This window comes from Girardinichthys multiradiatus, chromosome 10 (assembly GCF_021462225.1).
Source record: "Girardinichthys multiradiatus isolate DD_20200921_A chromosome 10, DD_fGirMul_XY1, whole genome shotgun sequence".
Lineage (NCBI taxonomy): Eukaryota > Metazoa > Chordata > Actinopteri > Cyprinodontiformes > Goodeidae > Girardinichthys > Girardinichthys multiradiatus.
Genome location: NC_061803.1, coordinates 5,495,703 through 5,508,151, shown reverse-complemented (window position 1 = coordinate 5,508,151; position 12,449 = coordinate 5,495,703). Strand labels below are relative to the sequence as shown.

The 12,449-nt window shown below is 42.7% G+C and overlaps 1 protein-coding gene across 1 annotated transcript in view; it reads right to left on the bottom strand.

Moving 5' to 3' along the window:
* Positions 1 to 267: 267 nt before the first annotated feature.
* Positions 268 to 12,449, bottom strand: part of LOC124875388 (alpha-tectorin-like) — a 16,772-nt gene continuing 4,590 nt past the window's right edge. Inside the window, exons 14-31 of the mRNA XM_047377524.1 lie at positions 10,599 to 10,999; positions 9,930 to 10,506; positions 9,260 to 9,843; positions 7,874 to 8,426; positions 7,185 to 7,783; positions 6,830 to 6,984; positions 6,277 to 6,677; positions 5,984 to 6,180; positions 3,548 to 3,937; positions 3,173 to 3,456; positions 2,809 to 3,086; positions 2,580 to 2,699; positions 2,238 to 2,422; positions 1,989 to 2,149; positions 1,554 to 1,805; positions 1,297 to 1,456; positions 1,113 to 1,218; positions 268 to 1,026 (exon numbers count right to left, since the gene is read on the bottom strand). Of these exons, the coding sequence (XP_047233480.1) occupies positions 932 to 1,026; positions 1,113 to 1,218; positions 1,297 to 1,456; positions 1,554 to 1,805; positions 1,989 to 2,149; positions 2,238 to 2,422; positions 2,580 to 2,699; positions 2,809 to 3,086; positions 3,173 to 3,456; positions 3,548 to 3,937; positions 5,984 to 6,180; positions 6,277 to 6,677; positions 6,830 to 6,984; positions 7,185 to 7,783; positions 7,874 to 8,426; positions 9,260 to 9,843; positions 9,930 to 10,506; positions 10,599 to 10,999 (5,498 nt within the window). The 3' untranslated portion in view covers positions 268 to 931. The remainder of the gene's footprint in view (positions 1,027 to 1,112; positions 1,219 to 1,296; positions 1,457 to 1,553; positions 1,806 to 1,988; positions 2,150 to 2,237; positions 2,423 to 2,579; positions 2,700 to 2,808; positions 3,087 to 3,172; positions 3,457 to 3,547; positions 3,938 to 5,983; positions 6,181 to 6,276; positions 6,678 to 6,829; positions 6,985 to 7,184; positions 7,784 to 7,873; positions 8,427 to 9,259; positions 9,844 to 9,929; positions 10,507 to 10,598; positions 11,000 to 12,449) is intronic.

Below are 12,449 nucleotides of genomic sequence, written 5' to 3'. Positions count from 1 at the left end.
ACATGTTATTATGTAATTTCCTTAAATCATATTTGCAATCCGGAGGTCACTCAGAGTAAATTGGGTTTGATCAGGGTTTATAATGTTTGATAATGTTGGACCCAAACTTAGCCAAGGATTAACGGTATAAGGTTTATTATAGTGCTGTTAAAATTAACTCCCCCCTACACATTTCTTCTGTCTTTACTTTTCAGAACACAAACATGTTGCAAACCATCAAACTAATTTTTACATACAGAGTCTAGACCGAGTAAATACAAAAGGCTGTTTTTAAATTGTAATTTTCTTTATTAAGAGGAAAAAAGCTTTCAAACCAACCAGATCTTATACAAAAAAGTAAACATAATAACTGCTTGTCCCATCCTTAGCAGCAACAACCGTCATCAAGTGTTTGTGATGACTAGCACTGAGTCTTTTATATTGCTGTGGAGTAATTTTGGCTCACTCTCTGTTGTAGTATTGATTTTATTTCTGCAATATTGAAAGATATTTGAACGTGAATAGCTTGTTAAGGCTATAAATCAGGGTCAGGAATCGAACCCAGGACAGCTGCGTCGAGGACTATAGCCTCTGTATGTGGGGCGCCCGATCTACCGCTGCACTGCAATGCCCCAAGAAAATCTTAATTTCATCCAGTTTGACACTTTGAGAGTATTACTGTAAACATTAATGAGCTCTAAATATATGTAACCTTAAAACCCACAACACATAATAGTTCACATTGTCTGATATAACCAACAAATCATGATTAAGCAAATCCCACAAAAGAAACACAAATGGTTTAAAGCACAATGGTGCCACAGATGTTGCAAAATTTCTTCTTTTGCACCTAATTATGAGTATATACCAAAACCCAGAAAACGCCTCTCACCAACAAAAATCAAAAGTAACAAAGTTTTACTAGATTTTAAAGTATGAGTCTTTTTTTATCTCAATTTGCCAAAATTCTGGTCATCAGAAAACTGACAATCAGGGTAACAATTGATGTCAGAAGGCCTGGAGCACCATTTCTTTGGATTAGTGTACCTGTAAAAAGACACATGTATAGAATTTGTCAATCAACTGCAATATGACTTTTGTCACAAAGTAATGAAAGTTTGAGAGAACCGTACCAGTGTTCTGTTGTGCCCTGAGGACTAGAGGTCCAATTGACATAGCAGCAGAGTCATGGTAAGATATGTCCCTCCTGAATCGGGTGTGGTGACCTGGATAGCAGTGCTGTAAAAAAAGCAAAACAACAACATTAGAGGCTTCTGAAGGAGCACAACTTCGCACCAATTACACAATGGTACTTACAGCTGTGCAGTTGTTGTTTCTCAAAAGACACAAGTTGACACTGCAGTGCAAGAAAATCTCTGTGTGGTTGGTAAAGGTGAACATCCTGAAGGAGAAACGTGCCACAGTGGAGACACCATTCTGAATCACCTCTACGGTTCCATCCTCTGGATTAGGACAGCTGTGAAACAGAAACAGATGCAGGAGTTAGTGTTTAAGCAAGCAGACACTAAAGTAAGAAGGTACGTTATGTAAAATGACGAGTGTGTCTCATTTACTTTGAAATAATGAGATCCCAGCGGACAGGGTAGCTTGGGTGGTTGACCGGCGTGGCCCAGCAAGAATCCAGAACTGTGGCAAACTGGTGCTGATCCACTCCCTCTGTTCGCACCTCTATGTAAAACATCTCATCAACTTCCATTTCTATGTTTCTGTTAGTGCTGAGGGGGAAGAGGAAGCCTTCGTCCTCATAGGGGATCATCCTCATACGATATGATCCAGTGCCAACCGGTAGCTTCTTCCTCAAAATGCTGCAGAATAAACATTTAAAGTGACCACCCAGTTTTATGCATCTAATAGACTGACTACCATACTCTAGTTTGTTTAGAGGATGAGATTGTAAATAATCAATAACTGATTAAGACATAGTCGTAGAACTGGAGATAATGGAACAACTGGTTAAAGTAAGCAAAAACAGAAAATGTTTTCATCACCTCTCCAGAGGATTGATGCCCACAGCCATTGACAGGGCCTGAGCCAGAGGGTAAACACAGCAGAAACGCAGATGAAGGTTCCTCTGACGGCTGATCAGACCACCATGAGGATCCACATTCCCCTGAATGGTGTTCTCATACATGAAGTGAGTTCCATTGCTCTAAACAGTGAAAAAAACTGGTATCAGTCAACTGTAGCAACATTATTTTTGTTGTTGCATAGAAGATGCTTTAATTTATGAACTGCACCCGAAGAGCCGTCCCACACAGATGGTTGTCATTGTCAAAGTGAAACACGAGCCGTCCATCCTGGAGAGTCCCATTGCAGGAGTCATCTTGGAGATGGAGAGCGCTGGAGTGGAAACCAGCTTCAAACAGCTGGCAGCGAGATACTGACATGGTGCCTGAACTGCCGGAGCATATGATGTTCGAATCTGCTCACCAGAGACAGAAACATTTTATGGATGCAGGAAAATTAAGATTGTGCTCCAAACTTAGGGAGCTTATCATAATTGATTGTTCTCAAGCAGTGTGATTATCATTAAAGCTTTCATCTAATAATCAAAAGGTTTTAAAAGGTGTTGCTCTTACCGTAGCTCTCATTGTTGGGTCTATGATGGTTTTCATCACAGAAACAGCCGTACACACCATCTTTCTTACCACACCACTCATACTCTGCACAGTCCAGCTGTTCACATGGGTCTGTCTCAGCTGAATCAAATAAATTAGAAACCGCAGAGAGAATTTAAAAACATTAACATTGATCACGGCCAAACAAAAGCTCATTCTTCTGAAAATCCATTGAAACAAACAAACATACCACAGTGCAAAGGAGGTCGCCAGTCAGGGATGTTCAGGCCCAAAATGGAGCAGGTTTTCTCATAAGCAGAAACAGCAGAACACAGCATGCCATTGGCTGGCGTGTAGAGGCAAAGATCATAAACACAGGAAGTGAAAAATGGCTGCGGGTCAGAGTGCAGATGACAGGAACTGAATGGACCGCTGGTGTTGGTAATGACTCTGCAGAGTTCGGTGTATTCCTCTCTAAAGCGACAGTCACTCAATACATCGCCACTTTCCTGATCAGTGGATCCACATCTAGAAAAGTTGTCAAACATTTGAGAGATTCTAAATATAGCAGATTTCTGTAAAAAATGTTTAGGGTAACTGCAGTCTGAGCTCACCCTGCTTGGCTTGTCTCTGACTTCCAGCTGTGCCCAAAGTCATTGTCATTTTGGGCCAATGCACCGTTGGGCAACACCTTGTCATCACTGGGATCACCATTGAAGTTCCCACACATCCCAGTGACTCTGTTCTGAAAGTGGCGGGCCATCCTGACCAGTAAAGTGCTGTAGCCATCAAACTGGACTATGACATCAACAGCTTCAAACACTAAGTAACTCTCCTGCCTCTTCACCTGAACTAAGCTTCCAGCAGTGGTGGGAAGAGAAACCTCAGCTCCATTTACCTGTTATGATGAGAGTTCAGAGGGTAAGACAGAAAGTTTAAACACATGAAAAACTAAGTTTTTTTTATCCTGAATTGATAAGAGAGTTTACCTGCACTCTCTTGTTAGGCCCGAGCCTGACATGAACACTCTCTGGAGGTTTTGTGAGGTATATATCAACTGATGACACAAATGACACACGGTTGTTTCCTCTGTGTTTGTTGGTGGCCACAACTCTATAATGGGTTTCATTGTCACTGTGGCTCTCAGTTATGACGTAAGAACACGATCCCTGAAAATGAGCCAGGGCTCCATCAAAGGTGATGTAGTGTGGATCACCCCATACACTACAGGTAGACATTGCGTCGTAACAGCCCAGCTGGCCATCTCTGATGGTGCATTGTTGTGCAGGAGTGCAGGATGAAGGATTGCAGAGCAGAACATTGTTTGCGTGACATTCACATCGCTGGGAGCATCCGTTTGTCCAAAAGGATTCCCCAGCCTGCAAGACGGGAGAGAAGTGAATGTAATTAGTAAAATAAAGCTTGAGGTAAGAAGGAATGCAGTACTGTGATGCACCTCCTCAGGTTCAAGTTATAGTTTTAAAAGAGCATCATGCACAGACAGATTAATGATTCGCCCTTGCCAAGTTTACGCTCCTATCTGTCAGTTACGGATTTCATTATTTCTCATCTCGTTGTCTTCTGCTTTATCCGGGACTGGGTTGCGGGGGCAGCAGACTCAGTAGAGACACACATACGTTCCTCTCCCCAGACACCTCCTCCAGCTCCTCTGGGGGGAGCCCAAGGCGTTCCCAGGCCAGCCGAGAGACATAGTCCATCCCACATGTCCTGGGCAGTCCCCTAGGCCTTCTCCCGGTGGGACATGCCTGGAACACCCCCCGAGGGAGGCTTTCAAGAGCGATCCAGTACAGATGCCCGAGCCACCTCAACTGGCTCCTCTCGATGTGGAGGAGCAGCGGGTCTACTCCGAGCTCCTCCCGGATGGCCTAGCTCCTCACCCCATCTCTAAGGGACTGCCCGGTCACCCTACGGAGGAAGCTCATTTCAGCCGCTTGTATCCTGGGTCTCGTTCTTTTGTCATGACCCAAAGTTATGGCCAAAGGTGAGGGTGGGAATGTAGATCGCACAGTAAATTGAGAGCTTTGCTTTTTGGCTCAGCTCGCTCTTCACCACAACGGATCAGCACAGTGTCCCCATTACTGCGGCAGCCGCACCGAGCCATCTGTCGATCTCCCGCTCCATTCCTCCCTCACTCGGGAACAAGACCCCGAGATACGTGAACTCCTCCATTTGAGGCAGGGAACTACCCTCCAACATGAAGAGGGCAAGCCACCCTTTTCCGGTCGAGAGCAGAAAAGCCACTTCACACTCAGCTGCGAACCACCCCAGTGCATGCTGTAGGTCTTGGCTAGTGGGGCCCAGCAGGACCACTTCATCTGGAAAAAGAAGAGACGAATTCCACTGGTCCCCAAACCAGACCCCCTCTGGCCCTTGGCTGTGCCTAGATATCCTGTCCATAAAAGTTATGAACAGGACCGGATACAAAGGGCAGCCCTGCCGGAGTCCAACATGCACCGCGAACAGGTCTGACTTAGTGCTGGCAATTTGGAACTAACTCCCGCTCAACTTGTACAGAGAACAGATAAAGGTCCCCTGACTCCGTACTCCTGGAGCACCCCCAACAGGGCACCACGAGGGACACAGTTGAATGCCTTCTCCAGGTGCCCAAAACACGTGTGGACCAGTTGGGCAAACTCCCATGAACCCTTGAGTACCCTGTAGACGGTGTTGAGCTGTTCCAGTGTTCCATGGCCAGGACAAAAACCTGAAGCCTAAGTTCGACTATCAGCCGGACTCTCCTCTCCAATACCCTGGAATAGGCCTTACCAGACAGGCTGAGGAGTGTGATCCCCCTATAGTTGGAACACACCCTCCGGTTACCCTTCTTTTGAAGGGAGACCACCACCCCTGTCTGCAAGTCCAGAGGCACTGTTCCCAACCGCCATGCAATTTAAAGACGTGTGTCAAAGTGGCTTAGGAATTTCAGAACTAGGTGCTGAAACCAATGTAGGTGGCATGATGTCTACAGCCTATAGCCATAGTTGAGCTTTGTCTCGAATGCACATACCACCATAATAGTAACTGGCCAATTAAAAGAAAATGTGCTAATGCTAATACTAAATACCTAATACACCCATAAGGTGTATTTACATACATTCGGTAAATCATTAAATCAGACCAAACTTAATCCCGATTTTAAAATGAAACCAACTTCCCAAAATACTTTATATTTGCTAAATGCCAGAATAACTCAAAGGGTTTTTTTTTTCGACTTATTGTCCATTTAGAAGACCAGTTTCAGGCAAAGCTTGAACTTACGGCCGATGTCCTGAGATTTATGTTAATTATTAATAAATAATTAATAATGATTTTATTTTTATTTGATGGGAGGCTGTTGGGTTACATTTAAAAAGTATAGTATGTAACCTTGATGAATGAGAATAAAGTGACTTAAAATGGCCTACATTGAAGTAGAAGCCATCATACTGGCAGCCACAGCTCTCCACAGGAACACAGCTTGCTCCACTCCTGGAAAAACCGTCATCACAGAAACATCCCTCAGAGCAAACATGGTCACAGGTGGCATCAATGCTGCTGGCACAGGTGTTGCCACAGTCGGTTCCACACAGCTCATAATGGCTGTTGGCTGGGCAGTCAATTCCTTTATAAGTCAGGAAAAAACAAATTGGTTTAATTTTCAGACTTTTGAAGAATGTTTGATTGATTACTTTAACAGCACAGTCCCTTTTATACTCACTGCAGGTGGTGTTTTGTCTCCAAGGGTAGATTTGGACATTAGCAGACTGACAGGCACTGACGTACGTTTCAAGAGCCCTGCACAGAAGATCACTGCCTCGATTTCCCGACACACATACATCAAAGACACAGTCACTGAAATACGGTGCTGGATCCACCTCCTCGTGGCAGAAGCTGAAGGGGCCATCAGCTGCCTGAATCACCTCACATTGGGACCTGGCAGATTGGTCATCGTTGCATTGTGGACAGGACGAGCCACAGCCATCACTGCAGGTATAGTTCCCAGGAACCTTCCAAGCTGACCCGAAATCATCTGCAGTGTTGACCATTGCTCCACTTGGGGTGTGGAAGTCATCATTTTGATTTCCATTGAAGTTTCCACAAAGTCCACACATTCTTCCTCTAAGACAAGTTAGACAGAATCAAATTTCATATAGCATAGTCTTAGTGTATTAATGATGTTTAAAATAGAGCAGATGAAACTGATAATAACACTGAGACTGACAGAGAAGAGAATATGAGAATTAAATTTGCTGGGCATTAGGGTAGGCTACCTGTAGTTTGGAGGTACAGAAATGGACACTGTGCTACTTCCATCATATGTGACTCTCAGTCCAAAGTCTGCATTGACAAATGTTTGGGATCCACTTCCAAAAATAGACAGACTCCCATTAAAGACAACTGGCAGGTTTCTTAAGATTCCATTCACCTGTGGAGAAGAAAGGTGTTACCTGGATGTGCAGCTGATATTGTTGGACTATTATTGATACAGGTATTTAAGAACAGATCATTTTGTTGGTAGTATAGCGAGAATAATTGTTTTTCGGTTTTAAATGTACTTTGAAATCTAATCAGTACTTCAGACAGTTTAAAACATTATTAATCCTTATCAGAAAAAGCTGGACTTACCTCCACAGTACCAATGTTGTGTCTGGACATACGCACTTCATAGCCCAAGACATCAACAAAAACCTCAGCAGTGATAGAAACTGGCAACCCAAACCATGGTTCGTTCTTTGCTTTCACAGAAAAGTGATGGAGTCCATCGGTGTCATTGCAAACTGTTGCCAGAACATAGCGGCAGGTTCCCTGGAAGTCAAAGGCCTTGCCATCAAAGGTGAGGTAGTGAGGGTCTCCAGAGGCAGAGCAGGTGCCGCGAGGGTTGGGATGGCAGCCAAACTCACCCTGAACAATTCGGCAGGACTCCTGAGGTCCACATGCGTTGGGGGAACACTGGACTACACCAGTTACACCATTACAGGTGCAATTGCTCTGACATTGGTCACCAACCCAGAATTGTTCACCAGCTTGCCGATAGCGTCCTTCATGATAACATCCACATGATGTTGGTGGCACACACTGGTTACCATTGAGGACTAATCCATCATTACACTGGCAGCCATCTTGGCACCGAGTGTCACAGGTGAAGGGGAAAGAGAGGCTTGGGCAAGAAGATGGACATGAACTTCCACAGAGTTCATAGTGGCTGTTTGGAGGACAGGTTAGTTCTGGAGGGGAAAAAGGAACAATTTAACCTAAAAGTACTAATGAATGTGTTCATTTCAAAGGCATCTATCGAATGTGGTACTAGAACTTACCACAGCCAGTTTCATTCCTCCACTGTCCCAGGGAAACCCCGTTGTGTTGACACATGAGTGCATAATCTCGTAGGACCTGACAAAGCGTTGATGCTGGATCTCTGGAGCCTTGGAGGATTTCTACACATGCATCTACCTGCTTCCCTGGGTCCACTGTACTCCAACATGATGTAAATGGTCCATTGTGTGAGCTAAGAACTCCACAGTACTCATTGGAATAAAAATTATCAGTTGAATTATGATATCTGCTTTCCACGCAGTAATCTGCCAGGGAACCTTCTCGCCAACTGTCCCCAAACACCTGAGAATCACCGACCAGAGTTCCATTGGGTGTACGGAAATCATCATGTTGGTCATCATTGTAGTTTCCACAAAGTCCACCTAATAATCCACTGTAGACACTTGGTGCAGTGATACCCACAAAGTGGGGCCAGACAGCCTGCACAGTTACACCAAAGGTTGTGCGAAGGATGATACTGTTAGTGCTGCTTTGGAAGATGCGGATTCTGTTGGACCCAGAGCTGAACGGCAGTCTGATCAGCTGACCATCAACCTTTAGGACATTTAAAAAAAACGTTTATATTTTTGCGGTGTGGAATAGACGATCAAATGTGCAAACAATTTCAGAATGTATGAAGACATCAAATTTTGCATTTGTTTCTGAATAAAGAACGCCGCCAAAATATTCACATCTTACTCATAAAAAATTCATTGTTTGTACACATGCTGCAAATAGCCTTCTCTGTACCATAGTAGAAGTATAATAGTTCAGTAGTAATGTGTCCTCTTAGTTTTAACACATATCCGGGTTGTTCTGATTAAACAGAAGTTTAAGTTCAGTCCACCCAGGGTAATCTCACAAACTGTCACTGCACACTTGTGGACAGACTTCTCCAAAACAATATGAAACATGAGGCACACTAAGCTTGATTTTATTAACAGTTTTTGCTAACATAGTTACACTGAGAACCTAAGAGCTTTTTACTCCTCTTTAGACAGTCGTTTTGAAAAGGCAAGAACACCAGCACAACCTTCATCATTAACTGTGAATATGACAGTTTTGGTCAAATGCCTTCTCTATTGTTTGGTAGTAGAATTAAAATCTAAATTTACTGCATGCAGCAGAATTTTGAATCTTGTATTAAAATACAAATAATCTAATTAATGCACTAGAGGGCAGAAAATACAATAATAATATTAACAAGAATAATTCAAAGTCCTGATTAATTGTGCATTATAACAGCAGACCAAAATCTAGTTGTGTCAAACTAGAATTAGTTTTTCAAATATTAATTTTATGGAATTATCTTCAAACAAAACTGATAATACTTTTCATTTTATGTTGTTTACTTATTTTATCTGTAGGAAATGATTTCAGTCACTCACCCGAACAGTGCTACTGCTGGCCAACTCAATGGCAACCTGTGTTCCCTCTGCTTCAAACTTCAGCACATTGGAAAAACTCTGAACCCTGTTTGGAACTTTTTCCGCAGTAACCATGAAGTACGAGTGATTAGAAGATACCATAACCTTGGCAAGGGCCAAGCGACATGCTCCTGGGTACTGGTAGATCTGCCCATCAAATGTATCATATGATCCTGGGCCTCTTATCCAACATGTTGCAAAGTTGTTTGGTGTGCATCCTCTTTCTCCATTCTGCAGCCCACAGGACTCATGTTGACCACATCTATGAGGGCTGCAGGTCATGGAGCCATAACTGCATGTACAGCGCCGCCCACAGTCTGCATCCAGTATGACAGTTTCTCCTGAGTGGTAGTAGTGACCCTCAAAGGTGCAGCCACAGTCAGCATGATGGACACAGACCCCACCACTCAGGAGGTAGCCTTGATTGCAGACACAGCTCTCCTGATTAGGGAGGGGGCAGCTCTGGCTGGAATTAGGGTTGACACATGTGGGTGGACATCCTGTACCTTGGGCCTCAAAGTGGCTATTGGCAGGGCAAGGGATTTCTAAACACAAGAAACATTTATTGTCAAAACTTGAACATTTCACAGGACCTATAGTTCAAACTAATTTTATTGACTGACAGACATACCACAGAAGCCAGGACTTCGCCAGCTTTGTGGCTGGATACCATTTTGTTGACACTGACTTGAGTAGACATTTAGGGCTTGGCACAGAATGGGCTGATACCCTCCGCCAACACACAGATCATACACACAGCTCTCCACAAAAGGTCCTGGAGGGAGTTGTTGGTGGCATGCAGCAAACGGTCCTGAATTGTTCTCAATAATACCACAGTGGGCAGAATTTCTGTACCGTGCTAGCTGAGCTGTTGTGCAGACTGCACAGGCCAGCCCTCCACACTGAGCCTCACAGCCAGGCTCATCATCACCAGATGCTTTCCAGCTGTTGGCAAAATCCACATCCGAGCTCACCACTTCACCTTGACGGGTTCGGAAGTCATCTTCGGGGTGATTGTTGAAGTTTCCACAGAGGCCACATGTGCTGTTCAGGTAAGTGTAGGGAACACTGATCCGGACATATGAAGACGTGTCGTAAGACACCATCAAGCCAAAGTCAGTGCTGACAATCACAGAGAAACCTGACTGATAAACCTGAATAGAGCCGTTTCTGAGGGAAAATGGAGCTGTTGCAAAATTTCCATTCACCTGTGAGCATCACAACAAAAAGAAGTTAGAAAACTATAAACAAAACAAAAAAGGCTCACTATATCTCACAGTAAGTAAGTAATTCTGGTTACCTTAGCCTCACCAGGATGTCCTTTTACAAGCTCAATAGTTTCATCATAGACAAAGACTTTGACCAGTCGTGTCCAAGAAACGTGAGTGCTGCCACGATGCTCGTTCTTCCCCTCCACTCTATAGTAGGGCAGCTCATTCTGACACTGCTCTGACAGAACATAAGTGCACGTGCCCTGAAAGTGAAATACTGAGTTGTCAAAGGTGTAGTAATGTGGATCCCCACTGATGGTGCAGGTACGTCTTTGCACTGTCTGACAGGAGTACTGAAAGGAAGTTGGTCGACAGATTTGGGAAAAGGAGCATGGGTCGTTGGAGCACTGCAGCCCTGCTCTGGTACAGGTGCACTTCTGTGCACAGGTGCTGTCACTCCAGAAAGTGTCGCCGACTTGAACAGGTAGATCTATAAAGAAAAACAGCAAAGTGTTTAATTGTTTTTCTCCCAAGATTTCTTTTTTCTTTGAAAATACCAGTAGTTAAATCCTCAGAAGATCTTTTTAATAAAGTACCAAAATAACACGCCTAAAGCTCTCTTACTGTTCAATTGTTTTACTTCACTTCTATTTCAGAATAAAATACTACATTTTTGTGGATATACACAAGACAATTTCCATGATGTTCTTTATTACTGTTTCTATTTCTCATTCACTCACCAGATTACACCATTGCTTAATATCACTTAATGAATCTTTCAAGCTCTCCTGACTGAACAATTTTGTAATCCTAAATTTATAGCAGTGTACAATTTCAAAACTAGTTTGCTGATAAATGATGCAGAATGATATATATGCCTTTGTGCTTTCTCAGTGTTCTTCAAAGCTCTATAGAATGTGTTTCTTTATGTATAATTTGCACACACATTTACACAGTGATTTCCATTTGATAGTAGTAGTCCATTTTTGCATATAGCTGGACAAATAGAGCTGATTCTAGTTGTAATAAGACCGATGTATAACTGAATAATACAACAAACAATATAAAAATTATATATCCAACGAATCATATTTTAGTTTGGATTTTAGTAATAGTATAAGAGTTTCTCTTTATTTATTTTTCCATATATTCCGTGTTATAATGGTAGACTTGATCCTTGCCATAAAAGACTCAGGTATTACACATGTCCTTGGCATTGTGCTATACTTTAAAAGTAGTGTTTGATTGTTGTAGTCTGTCTTTTTCATTTTTCCACAAATGTAAGTAGGTCAACAAAGTAGTTTGCCATTATAACTTTCTGTCTCTTTTGATATTCGAGCTATCAAGAGACCACCAATTATTACTTAGTCGTGGTGGATTTCCATGCTAAATCCAATACAGTTTCAATTTAGTTTATTTATATAGCGCCAATTTACACATTAACACATGTCATCTCAACGCACTTTACAAAGTCAATTCAATTGAATGATACAGATTTCAAGACAAGAACATAATTTCCAATTGATCCCAATTATCAAACAGTGCAGTCAAATTCAGTTTATTATTCAAACTGGTTAAAAGGTTTTGGATCCAAGGAAACCCAGCAGATTGCATTTGGTCAGCAGTATGTGCTTACAGCATTTACTGAAGTATAAAGTGTTGCTTCCAGTTTGCTTCCATCAGTCTAGAGGCCATTTTAAATGAGCTTCAGAACATCACAACAGGGATTTTTGTGTTAAATAATCCATAAAGCTTTACAGTCTTGCTGTACTTCAGTTGTGTTAAGTCTAAAACATATTTCTGTTGCCCAGAAAAGGATTACCCAGGAAACTGGGTGCTTTTTTGTTTCCATTCAGAAAGTCTTGATTGTTTATATATCTCTAAGGGTCAATACCAAGTTTTCTAAGTGTTGCAGTAAACTACCGATTGTTATAGGGCAG